At 34.3% G+C, this 19,471-nt stretch overlaps 1 protein-coding gene across 6 annotated transcripts in view; it reads left to right on the top strand.

Annotated features, from left to right (window-relative positions):
* The window catches only part of cux1b (cut-like homeobox 1b), a 497,544-nt gene that overhangs the window by 388,405 nt on the left and 89,668 nt on the right, over positions 1-19,471 (top strand). For 5 of the 6 annotated variants that reach the window (XM_039756583.1, XM_039756582.1, XM_039756580.1 and 2 more), the window contains one exon: positions 13,511-13,780. The exons of the other annotated variant lie outside the window; for it this stretch is intronic. In XM_039756583.1, the coding sequence (XP_039612517.1) occupies positions 13,511-13,780 (270 nt within the window). The remainder of the gene's footprint in view (positions 1-13,510; positions 13,781-19,471) is intronic. 6 annotated transcript variants of the gene reach the window in all.

Raw genomic sequence — 19,471 nt, 5'->3', positions numbered from 1 at the left:
GTGAAATATTAAGGAAAAAAAGAAGACCGTTTTCTCAATGAATAGCAGGCTTATTTTAAATATATTAAAGTTTTCAGGAAGAGGCACTTGCAGAAATTAAGCTGGGAAGAAATGCTTTACAACTTAATGACTGTTTTGCTTGTGCTATAAGTAAGCAGCACTTTGACTTGTCATCTTTAAGTTATTGAAAGTTCACTATGCCTCACTAAGTGTGGCACAGAATCACCTGAGTTAGGAGAATCCATGTTTTTTCCTCAGTGTTTTTTATGCCTTCAGTTTAAAATGAAATATATTGTGTCTCTTTCTCCACATGCACATGCAAACATGCCTTACACATGCTATCCTTTCTTCATTTAGTTCTAGTCACCTGTCCTAATAAAATAGCATTCTCAAATTATCTTATTCCAGTTCATGCTGACTAGGGGCCATAGCCTATCAGAGCAAATTAGGTGAAAGGCATGAACCAACTCTGAACAGGGCAGCAAACCAGTGTAGTCCAAAATTCGTAACTTTGAAGGAAAATAAAATAGGGCAAAATTTAAGTAAACAGAGCAAAGATGACCATTTATGTACTGCCAAAAAAGTTCTTTATCTTTAGTCTTGAAAACGTTTTAAAAACAAAAGTTTATCTAGACAAAGTTTATGAGACAACACACTCATAAAAGTTTGGGGTTAGCCCCATGTACTGTAAGGACCAAAGTAGCCTTTCCTGGCTTATGCATTCAAAATGAATCATAAAGAGGACAACATTACAGTGAATGAGAGAAGTTTATATAGTGAAACTGGCAGGAAATTGAATACAGAGGGAATGCTGGCAAGAAGGTAGAGTGGAAATGACGTGAAACGTTGAGGTTGGAAGTGCAGTCGTCAGGTGAGGTTGGAAGTAAAGGCTTTGTTATTGTGTGTGTGGAATCGTCTCCCAGTCTTCAAATGGTGCGTTGAACGAGAGGGACATTATTGCCCTGTACAAAACTCACCTTCTTTCTGTTATCCCACGTTGTTGAGTCCGTTAGCTGCGTCCCAAGCGTGTGTTTGTGACAGTAGTTCACTGATGTTGTTCGCAAATTTTTCCTTAGTACCTAACTAATAATTGTTCACGGAAACTACAAATATCTTCCACAATTTTTTTTATGGCTTTTTTCATGGCAATATATAATTTTTCATGCACTTTAATGCTAAAATGTTAAGAACAATATAATTTACTAATTTTGTAACATAAATATTAATGTACATTCAGCTAAATTTCCATATACTGTAAAATATAATATTGTATCAATTTTTTAGTACTGTAGAGAGAACACAAGCAACTGTAGAGGAAAACACGGCTTGTAATGGTGAAATACTGTACCACTGTACTCTTAGGCGGGAGGATTGAAAGTACCCAATCTGAGAACGTTATTCATTCCTCCTTGACACTGATTGGCTGCTGCCCTGTGACGCATCTCTGGCAGATGCAGCTCAGCATTCCCACATCATAACAGTTTACCACATGTAGCTATCTTGAGTGTTTCGCTGAGTGTTCTCGTGTGTTTCATTTTGTTCTTCTTAAAGCTCTAAGATGTTGCCCAAATGCCTTGCACCTTTTAAGGCTTCTGGCAATGAACCAAAGCATGGGATCCCTATATGGTTCGGGCTCTCAAAGTTAATAATGGCATCAATGCTGCCATTCAGACATATAAAATCCTCCTTGCCCCCATGAAGAAGCAATGACAGCAACTTCCCATCACAGTGTTCCTCACACCTATAAGGAAAAGCCAGCGCAAAACCCTACCAGAAGAAGACCCATCAGAAGATACGACTCCTCCTGAAGCACCCAAAGAGGCCCCACCTGAGGAGCTGTAAATCCTCTGCTTTGCTGTATAATCATTATCTTCATTACATACCTTCATTGTACTGAACAGCTAATTCATTATCATTATCATCTTCAATCAATATCATTCATTATTGGTGAATACCCATACATTTTACTGTATTTTTATTAAATTATTACTGTATTTACCCTACTTATACCAAAGAAAACAACAGCGCATACCAAAGAAGATGCGCTTTGCATTAATTACAGTACATATAAGGATAACATTGATATTTTACATTCTAGCACTATGGGTGACATAGCAGTACAGTACTGTACAGTATACAGGTTTACCTGTACATTCTTTTTTTTAGGGTAATTTATTAAGCTGAGTTTGAAATTAAAGTGTTTTGGGGGCATATTTGGGGTTTAAACTATAACAATAGGCATTTTTTTTAACACATCCAAAATTCACGGTCTTTCACAATTCGCGGGTGCTCTTTGGAGGTGATCTGTGGGTTGTCTGTAACTATTCCCACAATCCTGTGCATATGCCACTCCTGTATTTTTCTTGGCCTGCCAGACCTGTGGGTTTAACAGCATCTGTGCCTGTGGCCTTCCATTCCTGATTGCATTCCTTACGGTTGAAACTTACAGTTTAAACCTCTGAGATAGCTTTTTGTAGCCTTCAACCTGAACCATGATACTGAATAATCTTTGTTTTCAGATCTTTTGAGAGTTGCTTTGAGGATCCCATGCTGTCACTCTTCAGAGGAGAGTGAAAGGGAAGCACAACTTGCAATTGACCACCTTAAATACCTTTTCTCATGATTGGACAAACCTGTCTGTGAAGTTCAAAGCTTAACGAGCTAATCCAACCAATTTGGTGTTGCAAGTAATCAGTATTGAGCAGTTACATGTATTCAAATCAGCAAAATTACAAGGGTACCCAAATTTATATATATATACATATACACATACAGGGTGGTTCAGATCGTCTGGATGACTTTGATTTACATGGGGATGATTAAAGTTCGGCGCATTTCTTCATGTTGCCATTTCGCATACTTCTCAATGGTCCAGGGTTTTTCGGTTGATTTTCTATGTATTAAACTTAAGTTATAGCTTGATGAAAATTGCATAATTACATCTGGACCACCTATATATATATATATATATATATATATATATATATATATATAAAATGGGTAGTTAAATAATACTGTATTTCCATCTGATTGTTTTGTCCCTAGTTGTAATCATATGACAGTTACTTTCCGAGTCATAATACCGGACGATTAGTGACTTTGTGATGTAAATAAAAAGAGCACTGCTACCATGCAATTGTCAGGATTCTGTCTCATTTGTTTTTTTGTTTTTTTTAAGTTGCACTTCAAGAAAATTTTGATTTGTTTTGTTGCAGTTTTATACCGTTCTGTCATTGTTCTTGTTCTCTCTGTTTATTTCTGTCAGTTATAAAAAAATAAATAAATAAATAAATAAACTGTCTTCTTAACTATTCATGTCTGTTTTAATGCAAAGCATGTTTTGTGCCAGGTACATGTTCTTGCAGTTATTTTTTTAAGCTTTTTTCTTTATATCAAACCATATTTGTCCATGCATTTATTGTACAATACATCCTGGTAGGAAGCAATCCACTGTTTTTTTCCCCTTTTTATTTTATATAGAGGAAAGGGACATGTTGTGACAGTATTTTTGTGTTTTAGTTGGCATTTTCATTAATACTAAAACACTGCAACCCATCTTTGTGACAGCCCTCTGTACAAATTGCAATTAGCAAATTTCTGTGATTTCTTTTAAAAAAAAATTTTCAATGCACCTTGAACTGTCATCATGTAAACTTTTCTGTGAACGTAATTGAGAACAGCACAAGTATGAAATTTAAAGACACCATTACTTTACCTTGCTTGACTTTTACTGGTGATGGCTTAGAGTTAGTACCTTGATTTTTCCGCTAGTTGGCAAGTCTTTGCAGTACAGTCCTGCGGTCCATAAGTTTTTATCTCTACCTTTTTATTCAGTTCTGTACTACTCAGCATTAATTCACCAAATTAATTTTGAAATCACCTCTCCTAAATTCAGTGCATTACAATGTACTATTCAGGATGAATAATGCTATATGTATATATGTTTTGGAGACAGAAAAAAAGAAGCTTACAGAAGTTATTACTGGGCGTCTCAGTAGGGCAAAACATCATAGTACAATACGTGATATTAGACAAGACTACAGTATTGTGAATCTTGATAAGGCCAGTGTCACCACTGAGCAGTTTAGTCCTAGTGCCAAGTCCATGATCAAGGAAAAGATGTGCAGTATCATCTAACATTTATAATGTGTAAAGACAAGATGTAGGTATGCTTTAATTAAAATGTTCTAATTCAGTGTGTTTATTTGCACTTTAATAACCTGGTTATTTACAGAGGCATAGTTTCTAAAATGCCATGTGGCATTTGTCCAGAGAATCCAGGTTATTAGTCCCTGTGAAAACTAATTAACAGGCATAGATTTCTTCTTGAGTTACTTGGTTATGTGGCCATGTAAACCCTTATCCCTATTACACATATGGATTTTGAAATCTGTGTATGGCCATTGCACTTTTATTTGCCAGCACATGTGCTAGTTTCACACACACTTTCTGCATCCACAGGTACAGTAGAAAACAGTGAAAACGTCCACAAAGATTAATTTCCTGAGGCAAATATTTGTACAATCACTGTTTCTTCTCCTCTTTGAAATAGTCTGTCTCAATATTTCAGAAATTGCTAGCTTAAGTTTGATTAGCTGAATGTGCAGTGCTATGCTCATCAGAGCAATCTTGGGAGCAATATGGTAACATTTTAAGAGTAATGTGTATTTTGTAGTCTGATTACCTTTTAAAGTAAAGAGTTACCTATCACCATACTTTTTTATTGAAGTAAAAATAACAGCGTTGTTATTATCCGATCATCATTGGGTATAATGCAAGAAGACACACGGGTTCTTTGCAATGCTCATTTGCTCAACCAAAAGAAAAGAGTGTGTTGTGTGCAATCCAGTAACATAAACATTTTAATAAAGTGTCAGTTTAGTTTTCATCTATCTATACAGTGAAGTTCAGTGACCAGTGTTCATAATGTAAATCCTCGGGTGTCCAGGAGATGTTAAAAGGCAATGGATGTTCCTTACATCAAAGTACATGAAGAACTAACCATATTTATAAAACCAAAGAAAATTATTACAGGCTGCATGCTTGTTGGTAGCCAATGATGACATTTTTGTGCAGTTTAGGTGTTGGAGCATTTTGCCAAACAAGAACTCCAGAAGCATACTTGCAGATGTAAACTGAGGTTTTTAGAAACCAGGATTCTATCTTAAATGAGGTACTTGCCTTATACTGGTTGTGTGTGTCCATGTAAATGCACTGATTGTTTACCTTTACATTGTGGTGCTGAGTTCTAAGAGGTGGACATTTTTTTTAAAATAATAGATAGATAGATACTTTATTAATCCCAAGGGGAAATTCACAATACTATGTTTCTGTACCTAAAATGATAATGCCAGAAGAAAGGTAAAGCTTTTTTGTTTAAAATAATAAAATAATTGAAAATTTTACATAAAACATTAGGCAGTGCAATAATACTCTCTCTTTTGTTGCATTTGGAGCTAATATTCAGTTACCACCAGGTCATAGGCAATATTATTTAAAATGTTGGTAGTTGTTCATTATTCAGTAAACTCCTTATACCCAGGACCTTAAATTCATGCGTACAAGCAGATTATTGAATGGTTAGGCATTGCTGAAATTTAAGTTTTAACCACAGAAAATATCATCTGTGATATGTAAAATCTGTTATACATTTTCAAAATTAACTTTAAATGAAAGGTATATTGTAAAAAAGCTATTCAGTTCATCAAATTTGTTTTATTTTTCAAAGACTTAGAAGAGTTGTGCAGATATTGCAAATTCAAATATTTTGCAAAAAGGTACCCATTCATGTGCCCTTGGCAGTGATTTTTTTAACAATCCTTTTTTGAAATGTTTTTCTTTATCCTTATAAATAATTTGGACTTCCAAAAGAATGCCTATGGTGAACCTTAATATCTGGAATATGCATTAGCTGCTGCTGTTCTTAATGACAGAAATTGGTTGCCAGATTTCTTGCTTGATTTCACTTTCACTCCTAAAGCTAGCCTTTTGTCTTTTTATGCTTTATGATGTATTTTTTCTATAATAAAAGTTATTGTTAGTTATGTACAGGTTTATCAGAGACATTTATAGATGGAACAGTCACTAGTGAAGCCTTATGGTTTTTTTATGTATAAATAGTATATTATAGTCATGCTTTATTTTTTCCCCAGTAAAATTTGTCTTTAAAAGTTTGATAGTGGAAACTCATTTCTAAGGCATGGAAAAGATGTTAAGTGATACATGTAAAATAAAAAAATAAAATCGCAGGGTATATGACTGAGGCACACAGCTGTTTTTAATATAGTTTTCCTCCCACCCAGTAATTGTGCCTGCTTTTATCTTCTAATATTCCCCAATCCTTCTATTGGTTTGGCTTCATTTTCCCTCCCCTTGATTCTTCAAACATTTGTGCTGTTTGTTGCTGGCAGCCTGCCACAGGACAACCTGTCATTTCTACTCCCAGTCTTCACGCCTCCCGCCATGCCAGAAGTAAAAATGTCACTAGTGAGGAATCCCTCCTGCCAAAGATGCGAGCTGACTGCCTTCCTCCCAGCTGTTTCCCTTAACACGGCAGGGAGATAATAGGAAGTGATGGCAAGGCTGACTGCTCATTCGATGACTGCAGTGTGCCTCGCCATAACCAGCACAGGTACAGCTTGTGTGCTCCCAGGCTCTGCCATTGCTTTAAAAGTGCAGTGCCACTCTATCCAGGACCATGAAATGATGAAAAACTAATGAATGTCAGATGCTGCCTGAATGTACATTTCATAAAACTGGTGGACTGTTTTGTGAAAGACAGCTGGAGGTGCTGATGCTTTCACAGCGCAGGTATATATTCTTGTTTCTAAGCATAGGCAATATTTATAAATCAAAGTAAACCAAGAAAGGTAATTATTGGTAGACATATCTCTTACATTATCAGAATTAGGGTACATCCCAAGTACACATTTATAAATATTTTTATATTTACCTTAAACAATTTTGCATAAATATTTTATTTTTACATATAACTACAACTGTTGATGTTGTTTTTTTCATGTTTTTGTGTTTTAAGCACATATAATTTCCATTGTTATTTATACATTGTATTAAATTTTGCAGAAACTAAACTAAATTGTAGAAAATATTGCATTTATACCACAGGTAATCAAAGAAAAAGTGCACAAAACCGGAGGGTACACCAGTCTGTCATACAGCTTATTTGCTTATACACATACTAACAATGGAGTATGTAATGGAGTTTGTGACCAATAGATGGCTGCTTTATTTCTGACAGTTCAAGATTATGGATGCACAGTCAATCATACTATATAAAGAAGTACCTTTCACACTTGTGTGTGCAAGTGGTCCTAGAGAATAGCATGTTTTTGCCTGAGTTAACCCTAAACTCTAAATTTATTTTAAGCGTATTCATTTATGTAGTGTTTAAGTGATTAGTCTGGATCATATATTTAGAATTTTCAGAATTCATGTTGATCAGAGATTTCCTGGAAACCAATTAGTTCCTTACCTTTCCTTACTTTATCTGCTAAAGAGTTGTCTTTTTTTGTTTAAAGTAACTTTGCTTAGCATAGAGTATAATACTCACCTCCTTAATCTATGCTAGATGTGGCCATATTGTGGATCATGTACATCTGTTTTGAGTTAGAATGTCAAAGATGTACCTAGGATTATATCTTGCTCGTGAAAGGTGTTTTCATGCTACCTCTTCCCACAGCCATATGTTATGGCTACTGTATATCTCTGTCTTCCACATTCATGAATGCTATTTTTCGCACTATAACTAAACACCTTTGGGGCTACCATAATTCCACATCTGTTTTTATAATCTTTTTTGAGTAATACCAGATGCAGAACTTAAGTTGAATAAGCATTCTAGCCTAGTAGTCATTACTCTTTCAGCATGGTATCTTACTGAATTCAGGTGGATGCTTCTTAACTCTGCCCTGTAGATTACAATGAGAGCAAGCTATGTCACTTTGCTTGAAGTTGCAAAACAGCCTTTGTCAGCCTTTGATCCACTGTGTCCATAACCAAATCTACTTGAACTAATGGTCGATTTTGTTTAACCTGTGGGAGCTTATATATATATATATATATATATATATATATATATATATATATATATATATATATATATATATAATAATAATTTCCATACCAAGCCATTTATTTTTTCTTAAAGATTCTAACTCTTTTCCGCATGGTCAGTTACTGCCCTTTCCAATATGAGAGAGTGAATTATGCTTTGCAGATCTTCCATTAATAGGTCTCATCCTTTAAGCTTGTGGCAGAACAGTTAAAAAATTTGGCTAGATTGATTTAGTTAAAAGCTGCTAGTTTAGCTGGAGTTGCATCTTAATTTTTTTTGTTTGTTGGAAATGCTCCTTAAGTGTAATATTGTTCTCCATAATACCATTATAAATATGTGGATTAGGTTTTGCCTTATCTGTATGCTGTGATTTCAGTTAATCCATTCAGTGCATCACTGAGAATAAAGCAGAACCAAGCCAAAAGTAAGATGCAGAAACTGCAAGGGAAACTCATACACGCTCATACAGACCAACCTGTTTAATGTATCATTTTAATTTCTGACTTTTGCAGTTTGGTGCATTGTTTGCAATCTGAAGACTTAAGTGACATGAGTCCATATCTCTGCATGGGCACTGTGTAAAATTTCAATTTTCCTTGTGTCAGTGGGGTTTCTGTGGATAGTCCAGTTTGTTCCATACTCCTAAAGATCTGTTTGATTTATGCAGCCATGACAGGCTCCATCTTCTTGAGGTCATCTCGGGGTTAAAAGTTGCTTCAGAAGTCAAATACATGGACAATTACAAGTTATAACTTTTTTTTTATTTTTGCATTTTATTAAAATTAAATAACATTCCATACAAGCAAGTCAAGTTTAACAAACTAAGTTCGAAACGAATCAATCCCCACCCATGACAAATAGAACTAGGCCAGCAGAGTAAAATGTTAAACTAGTAAAAAAGATGAAAAAAGTATGTAGATAAATTAATAAATGAATAAGAAAGAGGGGAGAAAATCTGTTTCCTAATTTTTAAATGCTTATTCTAAGACAGGGGTGCCCACACTTTTTCGGCTTGCGAGCTACTTTTAAAATGACCAGGTTGAAATGATCTACCTACATTAAAAATGCTATATATTATATATAATATCGAGTATACTTTACTGAATAACCTTTATGGCACAATAACAATTCAGTACATTTCTGGTCACTACAGTATTTGGATTTAATAATCTTTAAGTGGGAAAAGGCTGACTCGCATAAACAAGTAGAGCCAAATAATGCAGTTAAGGAGCTTTTGAATTCAGCCGAGTAAAAAATGACGGCTGTCCGATTAATTGCGATTTTAGTTCCCTCTCCTTTCTCTTTCTCAGATCGCTTTTCAGAAGGAAGTCAGTTTCATAGCTTTTATGAACAGTTCGAAAGTGCCTTTCTACATTTTCCTTCTTTGGAATAGCAATGATAGATTGACAGATCAGACAAACACACTTCGATTGTGACATTGTTGCGATTCCACATCCAGCCCATACCCTCCCCAAACAATTTTTTATTAAATCCCTTCTTTAGTCGATATAAATTGGAAGGCTAACTAGATCAAAGCCAAAGTTTTGCAGTAGCTCGCGCGTTTGATCGTGCTTGCGGAATGGCCAGTGTGTTAGATGAAAAGAAATCTCAGACTGGCCGCCCTGTGTGTCAATCGAGTGGCAAATGCCATAGGGAGGATATATGATAGACTAATTTTAAAAAAATGTTTTTTTTTTAATGCAACGCAATCTACCTGCACTACATTTGCGATCTACCGGTCGATCGCAATTGACGCATTGGGCACCCCTGCTCTAAGATATTATTGATCAGATCCTGCCAGGTTTTGAAAAAGTTTTATACAGATCCTCTAAGTGAGAATTAGGTTTTTTCCAATTTCCAATAGTGTATAACATCAGTGACCACTGACTTCGAATTAGGAGAGTTAGGATTCTTCCAGTTGAGCAAGATAAGTCCACGTGCCAATAGTGTAGTAAAGGCACTTACAGTTTGTCTGTACTTCTCTACTTTAAGTCCATCAGGAAGTACACCAAACACAGCTGTTAGTGTATTAAGAGAGATTGTGACATCAAGACTGTCTGAAAGGCATTTAAAGATTTTGGTACAAAATGATGTTAATTTGGTGCATGCCCCCCAGTGAGACTGGAATTTGATTGCAACGTTTGTAGGTTGGATCTTGCCCTGGAAACATTTTGGACAATTTTAAACAAGACCGATGTGCTCGATATATAATTTTAAGTTGAATAATTGTATAAAATGATGATTAATAATGATAAAATCAGTTTGGAAAATTATTTTCAATATTGATAGATACTCTGCTAAGACACAACAGGAGCAAAATAATGAATAAGATATGCCCAGTATAGGTTTACAATGGTAATAATGTTAATTTGCCTTTTGCCCTTAAAGGGAAAAAACTTCCTGTATGTTTTTTTAAGTGCCCTGGAAACAACCATGCTGGGGACATCTAGACTGCTGAGGAGAACCCTGCACCCAATTCAGTGTATTGGGGATTAGCACAATAAAAGATGAAAAAAGGTCAAGCATACAGTGAAGCCCTTGCCTGCTTCAGGGAACTCTGTAGGGAAAGTTGTAGGACCAGAAGAAGCTCAAGAATAAGAGTCCCCCAACTCTGGTCCTGGTGGACCACAGTGGCTACAGATTTTCATTGTAACCCTTTTCTTAATTAGTACCCTGTTTTTGCTGCTAATTAACTTCTTTTTGATTCTTTTTATTTTAATTGACTTGCACTTGAAGACTCAGACCCCTTAATTGTTTCTTTTTCATTAAATAGCTGCCAGACAATAATGAGATACAAAATGAGCCAAAACATGACCAGCAGACTGTGTCAATAATACAATATCTGAAAATAAAGAAAGATGAAAGTCTCAGAAATGTTAATAGTGCTCTTAGAAAAGAGACAATCTTCAGTTTCGGAAGTGTATGATATTTCACAGTGAGAGCAGCAACAAGCCATGGAATTAAAGAATGTGTTTAACTAATGGCAAGACTCAGGACGTAAGTAAGCAACTGTTTGGAGTGAAATTGGTTGAAGTTTGATGCCCTACCTTAGTAGGTCTTTTCTTGGCTCACTCATTTCACATTTCATTTCTGTTTGGGTGCCATTTATAGAAAGTAATGATGCAATTAAGAATCTTAAAAAAAAATCAATTAAAATTAATTCAAAAGTTAAAGAACTTAATATTTTGTTCTTTCAGGATAAAGATGGAACACAGGGTTAATCCCTCTGCCAAAATACATACTTATTTACTTTATTTCCAAGGGTAAATTTTTTTTTGTTTGTTTTTATTACACAGTCATTTATCTGTAAAATTATGCTGAAGTCAAAAGAGTAATATAAGTTAAAACAATGAATATGTATCTTTCTCAACCGTACTTAATCCAGTATAAGGTGTCTTTGGGCTAGAGCCTATCCTAGCATCAATGGGTACAAGGCAGTTACAGCCTGTCATTTACATCTTCATACTTGGAAAATCCACTCAGACATGGGATGGATGTGCAAAGATCACACAGACAAGAGCCATAAGTGTTGATTCAAATCCAATGCACTAGATCTGTGAGGCAGTAGTGCTTCCAGTTGCATCACTCTACTGTCCTTATGTTATTTCCATATTTTATTTTCTGTTAACTGACTATGTTAATTTAGGTTTGAAGATAATTGGAAAGCTTATACAAAGTGTTTTGTTTTCTTATACTGTATATCATAAAAGTTGTCATTTATTAATTTGGAACATTTGTTAAACTACCTTTTGCGATGGTTACAATACGCCTGAATTTATTAAACAGTAAGTGGTTGTATTTTTCTATTAAGTAATTTTAAAATTCTGTTTTCGATTTAAACTTGTATTTGTCAATGACCCCTCCTCTTATATACTGCTTCCACCCACCCACTTACTCACTTTTATTTTGAGTTGTTAGATATGTTTTTTGTCCCAATAATGTTATGTTCCATGTTAGAATGGCCCCTATATAGATTCAAATTATTTTTGTAAATAAATGTAATTATAAGAAATTGGAATGTCTTACATCAGACAGAAACAGCACATCATGCAACTGCATTATTTTTTCTGTTACTTTTTTCTCTCTTCATTATACTGATTTTAATTTTTTTAAAACACAAGCCTATATTTTCTCACATATACATGCAAGTAGGAAGAAGTACAACCCTGTATATTCTTTACGTTTTATGACTATGTTTTTTACTTTCTAAATGTCTGTAAGGTCTTTTTGAAAATTGGTTCTTTTAAATGCTTATATAGAATTGGAGGCAACTATGAAATCTTGTTGTTTTTAAAACTTTGTGTTAATTTTGAACCATTTTCAACCATGACACATATTTTGCTACCCACCATATTTTGTTGTTTTTAATCTCCTTTTGTTTGTTTCATGTTTTAGAGACATTATTAAACACAAATTTGAAATAAAACAGAACACATCCCCCCCGTGCTGGTATATACAATGCGACCTTGCTTTCAGGTTAAAGGACATGGCCCCCTGGCTTCATCACATAGAAATTTGTGCAGCCCGTGACAGGGTTGCCTGAACAAGATGGATGGTCTGCCAGTGTGCTCTTTCGTTGGGCTTTCACTGCTCCCTTTATTAAAAATTCCCAGGTGACCATGCTTGCCTGTTCACTGATATTTCTGCCGGAGGAGAAATCAGATTATTGGAGTGGATTCTGTTTTGTTTTTGTTTTTTTTTTTATTCCCTCAGATAGCGGTGATGCATTTTTGTTATGAGAGCTCAAACTTAATGCTGGTTTTCTAATCTGTTGTTTACAGAAAAAATACATATTGTTTTTGTAAAAAAAAAAAAAAAATAATGAAAATGGCGTCTGCAGTTCTATGTCATAAGTTACAGTACTGCATCATAAGCTATATATGTTAATTATTTAGTCTGATGCCAAATGTAGTCTGTTGTCTGTTATGTTGCATCAGTGAACCTTTCTTATTTGTTAAGTACTAGCCCTATTGTAATTCAGTATCATTATTTTGCTGTCATGTTCTTGATTTGTAACACTGAAATGGTACAAGTCTAAGCACAACGTTCAGCTGTTCTCCGAACATTGCAGTAGTTAATTCTTGACAGTGAAAGAGTAGTAGATGAATGCGTTTATCCAGTATAGTCCATAGTTCCAAGTAGGAATTCTGGTTTTAAAGAAACTACAGTGTTTCAAGATGATGCAGTCTGTTATGCTCTTTGCTAGTTCACTAAAAGTAAGACTAACAGTTAAATGGCCGTTAAACACAAACCAAGCACACAAATTGACAGTGGCATTGAACTAATGCTTTTGGATGGACTTAGAATTTTATGTGAGTATGTGATGAATAACTGTGGTTTCTGTATGTGGAAAGCATACCAATGATAGTTAATGGCTTAGGATTTTCATTTGTCTTGTCTTGTCAACCATCCTCTACCTGTTTTTTACAATTGCAGAGAGCACTCCAAAAACATCAGCAAGCTGCAGTCCAGCTCCAGAATCTCCACTTAGCTCAGCAGGGGAGTCTGTGAAGAGCCTGACAGATAATACCACACAGACTTCATCTCAAGACCTTTGCGAACCGTCTGAGTCCCAGCCCAGCACACCACTTCCACCCCCTGGACACTCTGGCCTTAGCATCCAGGAGATGGTTGCTATGTCTCCAGAGCTTGACACCTATGTTATTACCAAGAAGGTCAAGGAGGTTCTGACAGACAACAATCTTGGTGAGTGTTAATTTACTAGAATTGCATTCCTTTTAGAAGCTTGGTGTAATATGGCTGCTTTCTCCACCCATACACTATGTCATTTTTGAGTAATCTTATTAATACATTTGTAACTTTCTCTGTATCCCAATAAATTTTGTCACTGTTTCATTGAAATTATCAGGTTTTCACTTGGGTACACATGGATTTGACTACTCAAGTATGTTTGAGTCACTCCAGGCTGTTTTTTGTTGAGCCATGCATTTCCGTAGGACAGTGGAGAGCCAGCAGCCTTCTTTTAGTATAAATGAAATAGAGTACTCCTTATTTATTGGAAAATAAGTATATGAAAATGATAATACATCTCTGCCTTGTGTTACACAATTACTAATATTTCTGACAGATTACATTTCTCTCAAATAGTACCTGACACATTGTAATAGTAGGAAAGGGAATCATTTTTAGGATGCAAGATATAACAGATTATTTGATGGCTAAACACGTATTGCAGCATTAGTTTAGCAATAATAGCAGCCCTGCATGTCAATTAGGTATGGTGGGAAGTCCTTAGTCATGTTCTTTTGCTTTCTTTTAAATCAAATATGAAGACAAAGCTATGTTATTGCTCAGATATTGTGTAATACAATTTAATATCTTACAGTTGTATTTGTAACACATAAAAGGGTCAAATTATTTTTGTAATATAGGTCAGATAAACTCTGGCTTTTTGCAGTTTCATGAGTTATGTAATCTGGATTTACTATACCAAAGGAAAATACTATTACATTGAGCTGTCGAAATACTAAAAATTCAGATTATACAATCTCTCTTCCCATCCACTAATTTAGTCTCTCACCAGCCTATTTACTAGATGGAGCCTTTCCATTCATTCTCTTAAATTTCCTATAAGAAAATGAGTCTTCTGCTACCCAGTATCTTTTACCATACACCACAAATAAGTCCATCTGTCTAGCATCAATCAAAGTAATCATATTTCATAAGTAGTTTTAAAAAGAATGTGATCTCCATTGCTAAAATATGCTGTCACAGCCTCCCAATATAAACCACAGTGGGGCCCCTCACAAGCTCCTGTATGCATGCATATAATATTTTTATGTACATACAAAATAATACATTTATTTTGTATAACTCTATACCAGAGCGCATTCTACTTTTAAAATAAAAAATGTTCTATTTTTTTTATTTTAAATAGTTGTTTAACAGCACTTGAATATAAAATCTTGCATTTCTGTGGTCTATTGTAGAAACGAAAATACATTTTGCTTATTGTGTTTTGTTCCATGATTTTTCAACCTTTGCTGTGAACTGATGAGAAAGTGTCCTTAATAGGAGCTTTTCTTCATTTACCTTAGTAAAAACCACAATTATATGATTTCCTACTTTGAAAAATTGTAGTAATTACAAAGTCATGTTTTCCATAGAGCAGTTTATGATTTACATAAACGTAGTTAGCAGATTGTCAATGTAAAAATAGCCCCAAATCCTATAAACATACACACAAAAACCACAGCTCTTGGGAAGAAGTGTGTTTGTTATCTAACTCCATACCTCTCTAAGCAGGTTGTTGGGGGACACATGGGCCCCAATTTAATATACTTACATAGAAAATAATGTAACTTTATACTAATTTAGAAAGAGATAACGTTTCCTTATTAGCATTTCTTTATGCAAATTACAGCTTACAGTGTAAAAACAGGCCTTTCTTTATGCCATTTACTGTATACATTTTTGCTCTTGGGAATAGTGTAAGAATTGAGAAAAAAATCAGTATCTAGCCTAAATTAATTTCTCCCATAAAGAAATTGTTTAGAAAATAGTGCGTTTGGGTAGAAGACACACATGTGGGAAAGCTACACCTCACAGTGTTTAGGTATAATTCTCGTTAAGAATTTTGTTGGTTTTTATTCTTTGGGGGCTCTAGTATTCCTTGTACAGGACATTGATAAATATGTTTAAATCGGTTCAATAGGAGTATGGTGATGTGCATTAAGTATGTAATTTTAATTGACTGACATTCTGTCTAGAATTGGATTCTGCCTTTTGCCTTTTTTTTTGTTTAGGATATACTATATCCATGCAATTCTAGGCAAATGAACCTAAGTGTTGAAAATACACTGTTGATTTCATCATGCATGAAAAGCAATATGGAATTTAAATAACATTGGAGAAACATTTAAAATTTAGTGATGATAGAGCTATCTATCTATGCTCCACCCATTTTAACTCCCATTCCATTAACCAAGGTCTTAGGTAATTTCTCCAGTAAACTAAACTTTTATGTTAAAAAATTTAGCCTTGCGATTGCTTCACTGCATTGAATTGTTTAATTAATAAGAGTAGTTAACAAGTAATTAGCAAGTAGAGAGGAGAGCAGAACAGAAGAGGAGAATGCAAGCCTCAGCAATGGGGTAAAACATATAGCAGTGCAACTGCTTTATTGTAGTCTAGGTTTGTTTTTACTTTTTATGTCACTACTTTATCTTTATATATTTATATATTATATTATATATTTTCTTTATCTATTCACATTCATGTCAGTATTTCTTGTTAGGCCCATGCCACAGTTTTTTGTACCATTTTTATTTAATGCAGTTTACTCAATCAAGGCTTAATTAAATTAAACTAAAAATAACCCAAGAGGGTGAACGTTTGCTGTTTCCAACAGGAAATTATTTCCTAGATCTCAATATGGAGGAATGTGGTACTTGATGTGTGTGAGGAATTGTGGTAACCTCCATGCAGTGTGAATTCAGTGTTATGATAGTAAAGCCAGACCCCAAAATTTTTACTTGCTGTGTATGAGGAATATAAAATAGGGCCGTCAAATTAGCCAAAAATTAATGTATAAATATTCATGCTAAAAATGAGTACATATTGAAAAATATTTAAACCTAGGATAATTTTTTTTTGTAATTTTATGTTATTATTTTTACATTTTCTTGTAGTGTATTTGTAAAGCATTAAATACATGGGAATCATGTACTGTTTCTTAAAAGACATGTAGGACTTCTAACTGGCTATTAATTTATGCATTTATTAATTATGCATATATAGTTATGGTGAGAATTTAAGCATAATGACACCTTTTATTGGCTAACTAGAAAGATTATAACATGCAAACTTTCGAGGCAACTCAGGCCCCTTCTTCAGGCAAGTTGTAGTTACCCAATAAAAGGTATCATTTTGCTTAACTTCTCACCACATCCATAGTGGCTAACAAGGTACAACACCCTAGTACTACAGGCATATATAGTTATTATTTTAATTGTTTATTTCACCAGCCTTCTAAGCTACATTTGTTACACCACTTAATTTACAACAGAATAAATTATGATTAATTTTTAATCTGACTCCAATTCATTCATAATATTTAAAGATTAATTTTACTGAAGATTATGCATTGATTACCCATTCCCATAATGTTTAAGTTAGCATTCACCTACTAATGCTTGCAAACCTTTAGATTATATACACTTGGAAGGAAATATGACAATCGCTAATTTGTTTATAATTTGTTAGAGATTAAGGACCACTTGACACGCTAATATTGTTTTTACAAGCTATGCCTCTTTTTGCTCCTGAATGTCATATGAAGAAGTGTGAATGCCCATTTCTGTTTTATTTAAAATAAGGCACAGTGAGCAGTATGTGATTCATAAATGAAACAGCTGAATTTAGTTAATTTTGCATTATAATGGTCTTAAAGTGTTTTCTTCACAGTATACATTTTCTTTAAGTGTATGGATTTATGTGCAGCAACTTAGAAAAACTGTATAAAAAGAGTTTTAGAGTTTATCAGGAAATAAATGCATTAACAAACAACAAAGAGCAAAAGCTTAAAGTAAGGCATAAACAGCATGAGTTGTAGATTAGTTGGGATGTGCAGGTACAGTCAGTCGATGAATAACATACAGGACTGCACTAAACTGAGATTTGCTTTTTTTATTCTTTGCACTTGCAGCAAATATATAATACAGCCAATCCGAACATATCTAATATGTCTCACGTAATGATGTGTCAAGTAAGCAGCCACTTCAGACTGTGCATGAAACCACTTGTTAGCTGAGATAGGTATATGGACTTTTCAGACACTGAAAACGCTCTTTAAAATGGTAATTTTATAGCTGTTACAATGATAAAAGTAAAATCAGAAATATGGTAGTGGTTTCCCATTGTCATTAATTATAAAGGAAGCCAGCTATTGCTTGCTGTGATAGATGTTAAACAATTCTGGCAAAAAACGGCAGTACACCAGGGATCTGCATTTCAGGAGTAAATCGGAACAGAATCAGGAGCAGAAGAATAGCTTTAGGTTATCAAAGAAGACCATCAAATTCTATTCTTAGTACAATTGTAGATCCAAAAGCAGAGCAGTGAGGTAGGAAAATAAAAAATATCTCCCAAAATGCATTGTGAAAGGATGTATTGTAATTGACTGTCCATTTTGACAATACCTGTAATTTATTAAAAATTATGAAAAGGCTGATTGTGGAAGTGATGCATAAAATATATCTTTAAAAATAGAGTAATATTGCATATTGTGTCTCAATTAACATAATGTTGATATTAATTTGTGAGGTTAAGCAAAGGACCGTTTGTTTACATCTAAATTTCAGTTTTTACCTTAGAATAGTATGTTAGAGTAGTATGTCACTAGGTCACATGTTCTGGGCCTGCTCCAAATTAACATTATTCTGGACAAAAATTTTTAATTACCTCTCAGACAGTCTTGGACTCACAATCCCTCCTAACCCATTAACAGCTGTGTTTGGGGTTCTTCCAGAGGGTCTTAAAGTGGAGAAAGACAAACAAACTGTGATTGCATTCACTACACTGTTGGCACGCAGACTTATTCTGATAAACTGGAAGAACCCAAACTCTCCTCTTTTAAGTCAGTGGGAAACTGATGTGTTATATTATTTAAAATTGGAAAAAATCAAATACTCAGTTAGAGGATCTGTGCAGACTTTTTTCAAAACATGGCAGGATCTAATCAGTAATATTTTGAAATGATTTTATAAAGCACAGAGAATTTGTTGATTTAGGTATTTTTAAAAGCCTTAAATTTTACACCGTTTGGCTTGCTCTCTCTCTCAAGGGTGGGGATCGATCTGTTCTTAGCATAATTCTTTTTTTTTGTAAAAACTTGATTGCTATGTATTGATTGTAATAAAATTAATAAATAAAAAAAAAAAAGAATAGTATGTTTTTATAATGTATTCAAATTATATATGCATACTAACTTACGATTTGACAGTCCCAATATAAAAATAAACGTAAAAAAGAAGGGTGTGAAATAAGGATTGTTATATTAATGAAATTATTGAACCATTTCAGAAGGTCATAACCAATTAAATACCAAACAAGCTCTATAATTTTTACATGTACAGCACTTTTTTATTTTCTTTTATAGTTGCCACAATATGTACTCTCCAACCAGCAAACCAGTATAGTGCTTTCTTTTGATCCAGTATGCTGGAAAAATCACCCACAACTCCCTACCTAAAAATATTGCTTCCTCTGAAAACATCTATGTAGTTGGCCTTCTGTGTAGCTATCACCATTGTTACAACAGATATGAGTGAATTGGCATTGAAAGAATTGAAATGTGTCTTTATTTGTTACCATTGCTCCCAATGGAATTCAGCCTTTTCTTTTTTTAATGCACAAATACTCTTTCAAATTAGTGTT

Source organism: Polypterus senegalus, chromosome 6 (genome assembly GCF_016835505.1).
Source record: "Polypterus senegalus isolate Bchr_013 chromosome 6, ASM1683550v1, whole genome shotgun sequence".
In the NCBI taxonomy this organism is placed as follows: domain Eukaryota; kingdom Metazoa; phylum Chordata; class Cladistia; order Polypteriformes; family Polypteridae; genus Polypterus; species Polypterus senegalus.
The sequence above is the reverse complement of the archived record's forward strand: the minus strand, read 5'-3'. Positions and strand labels throughout refer to the sequence as shown.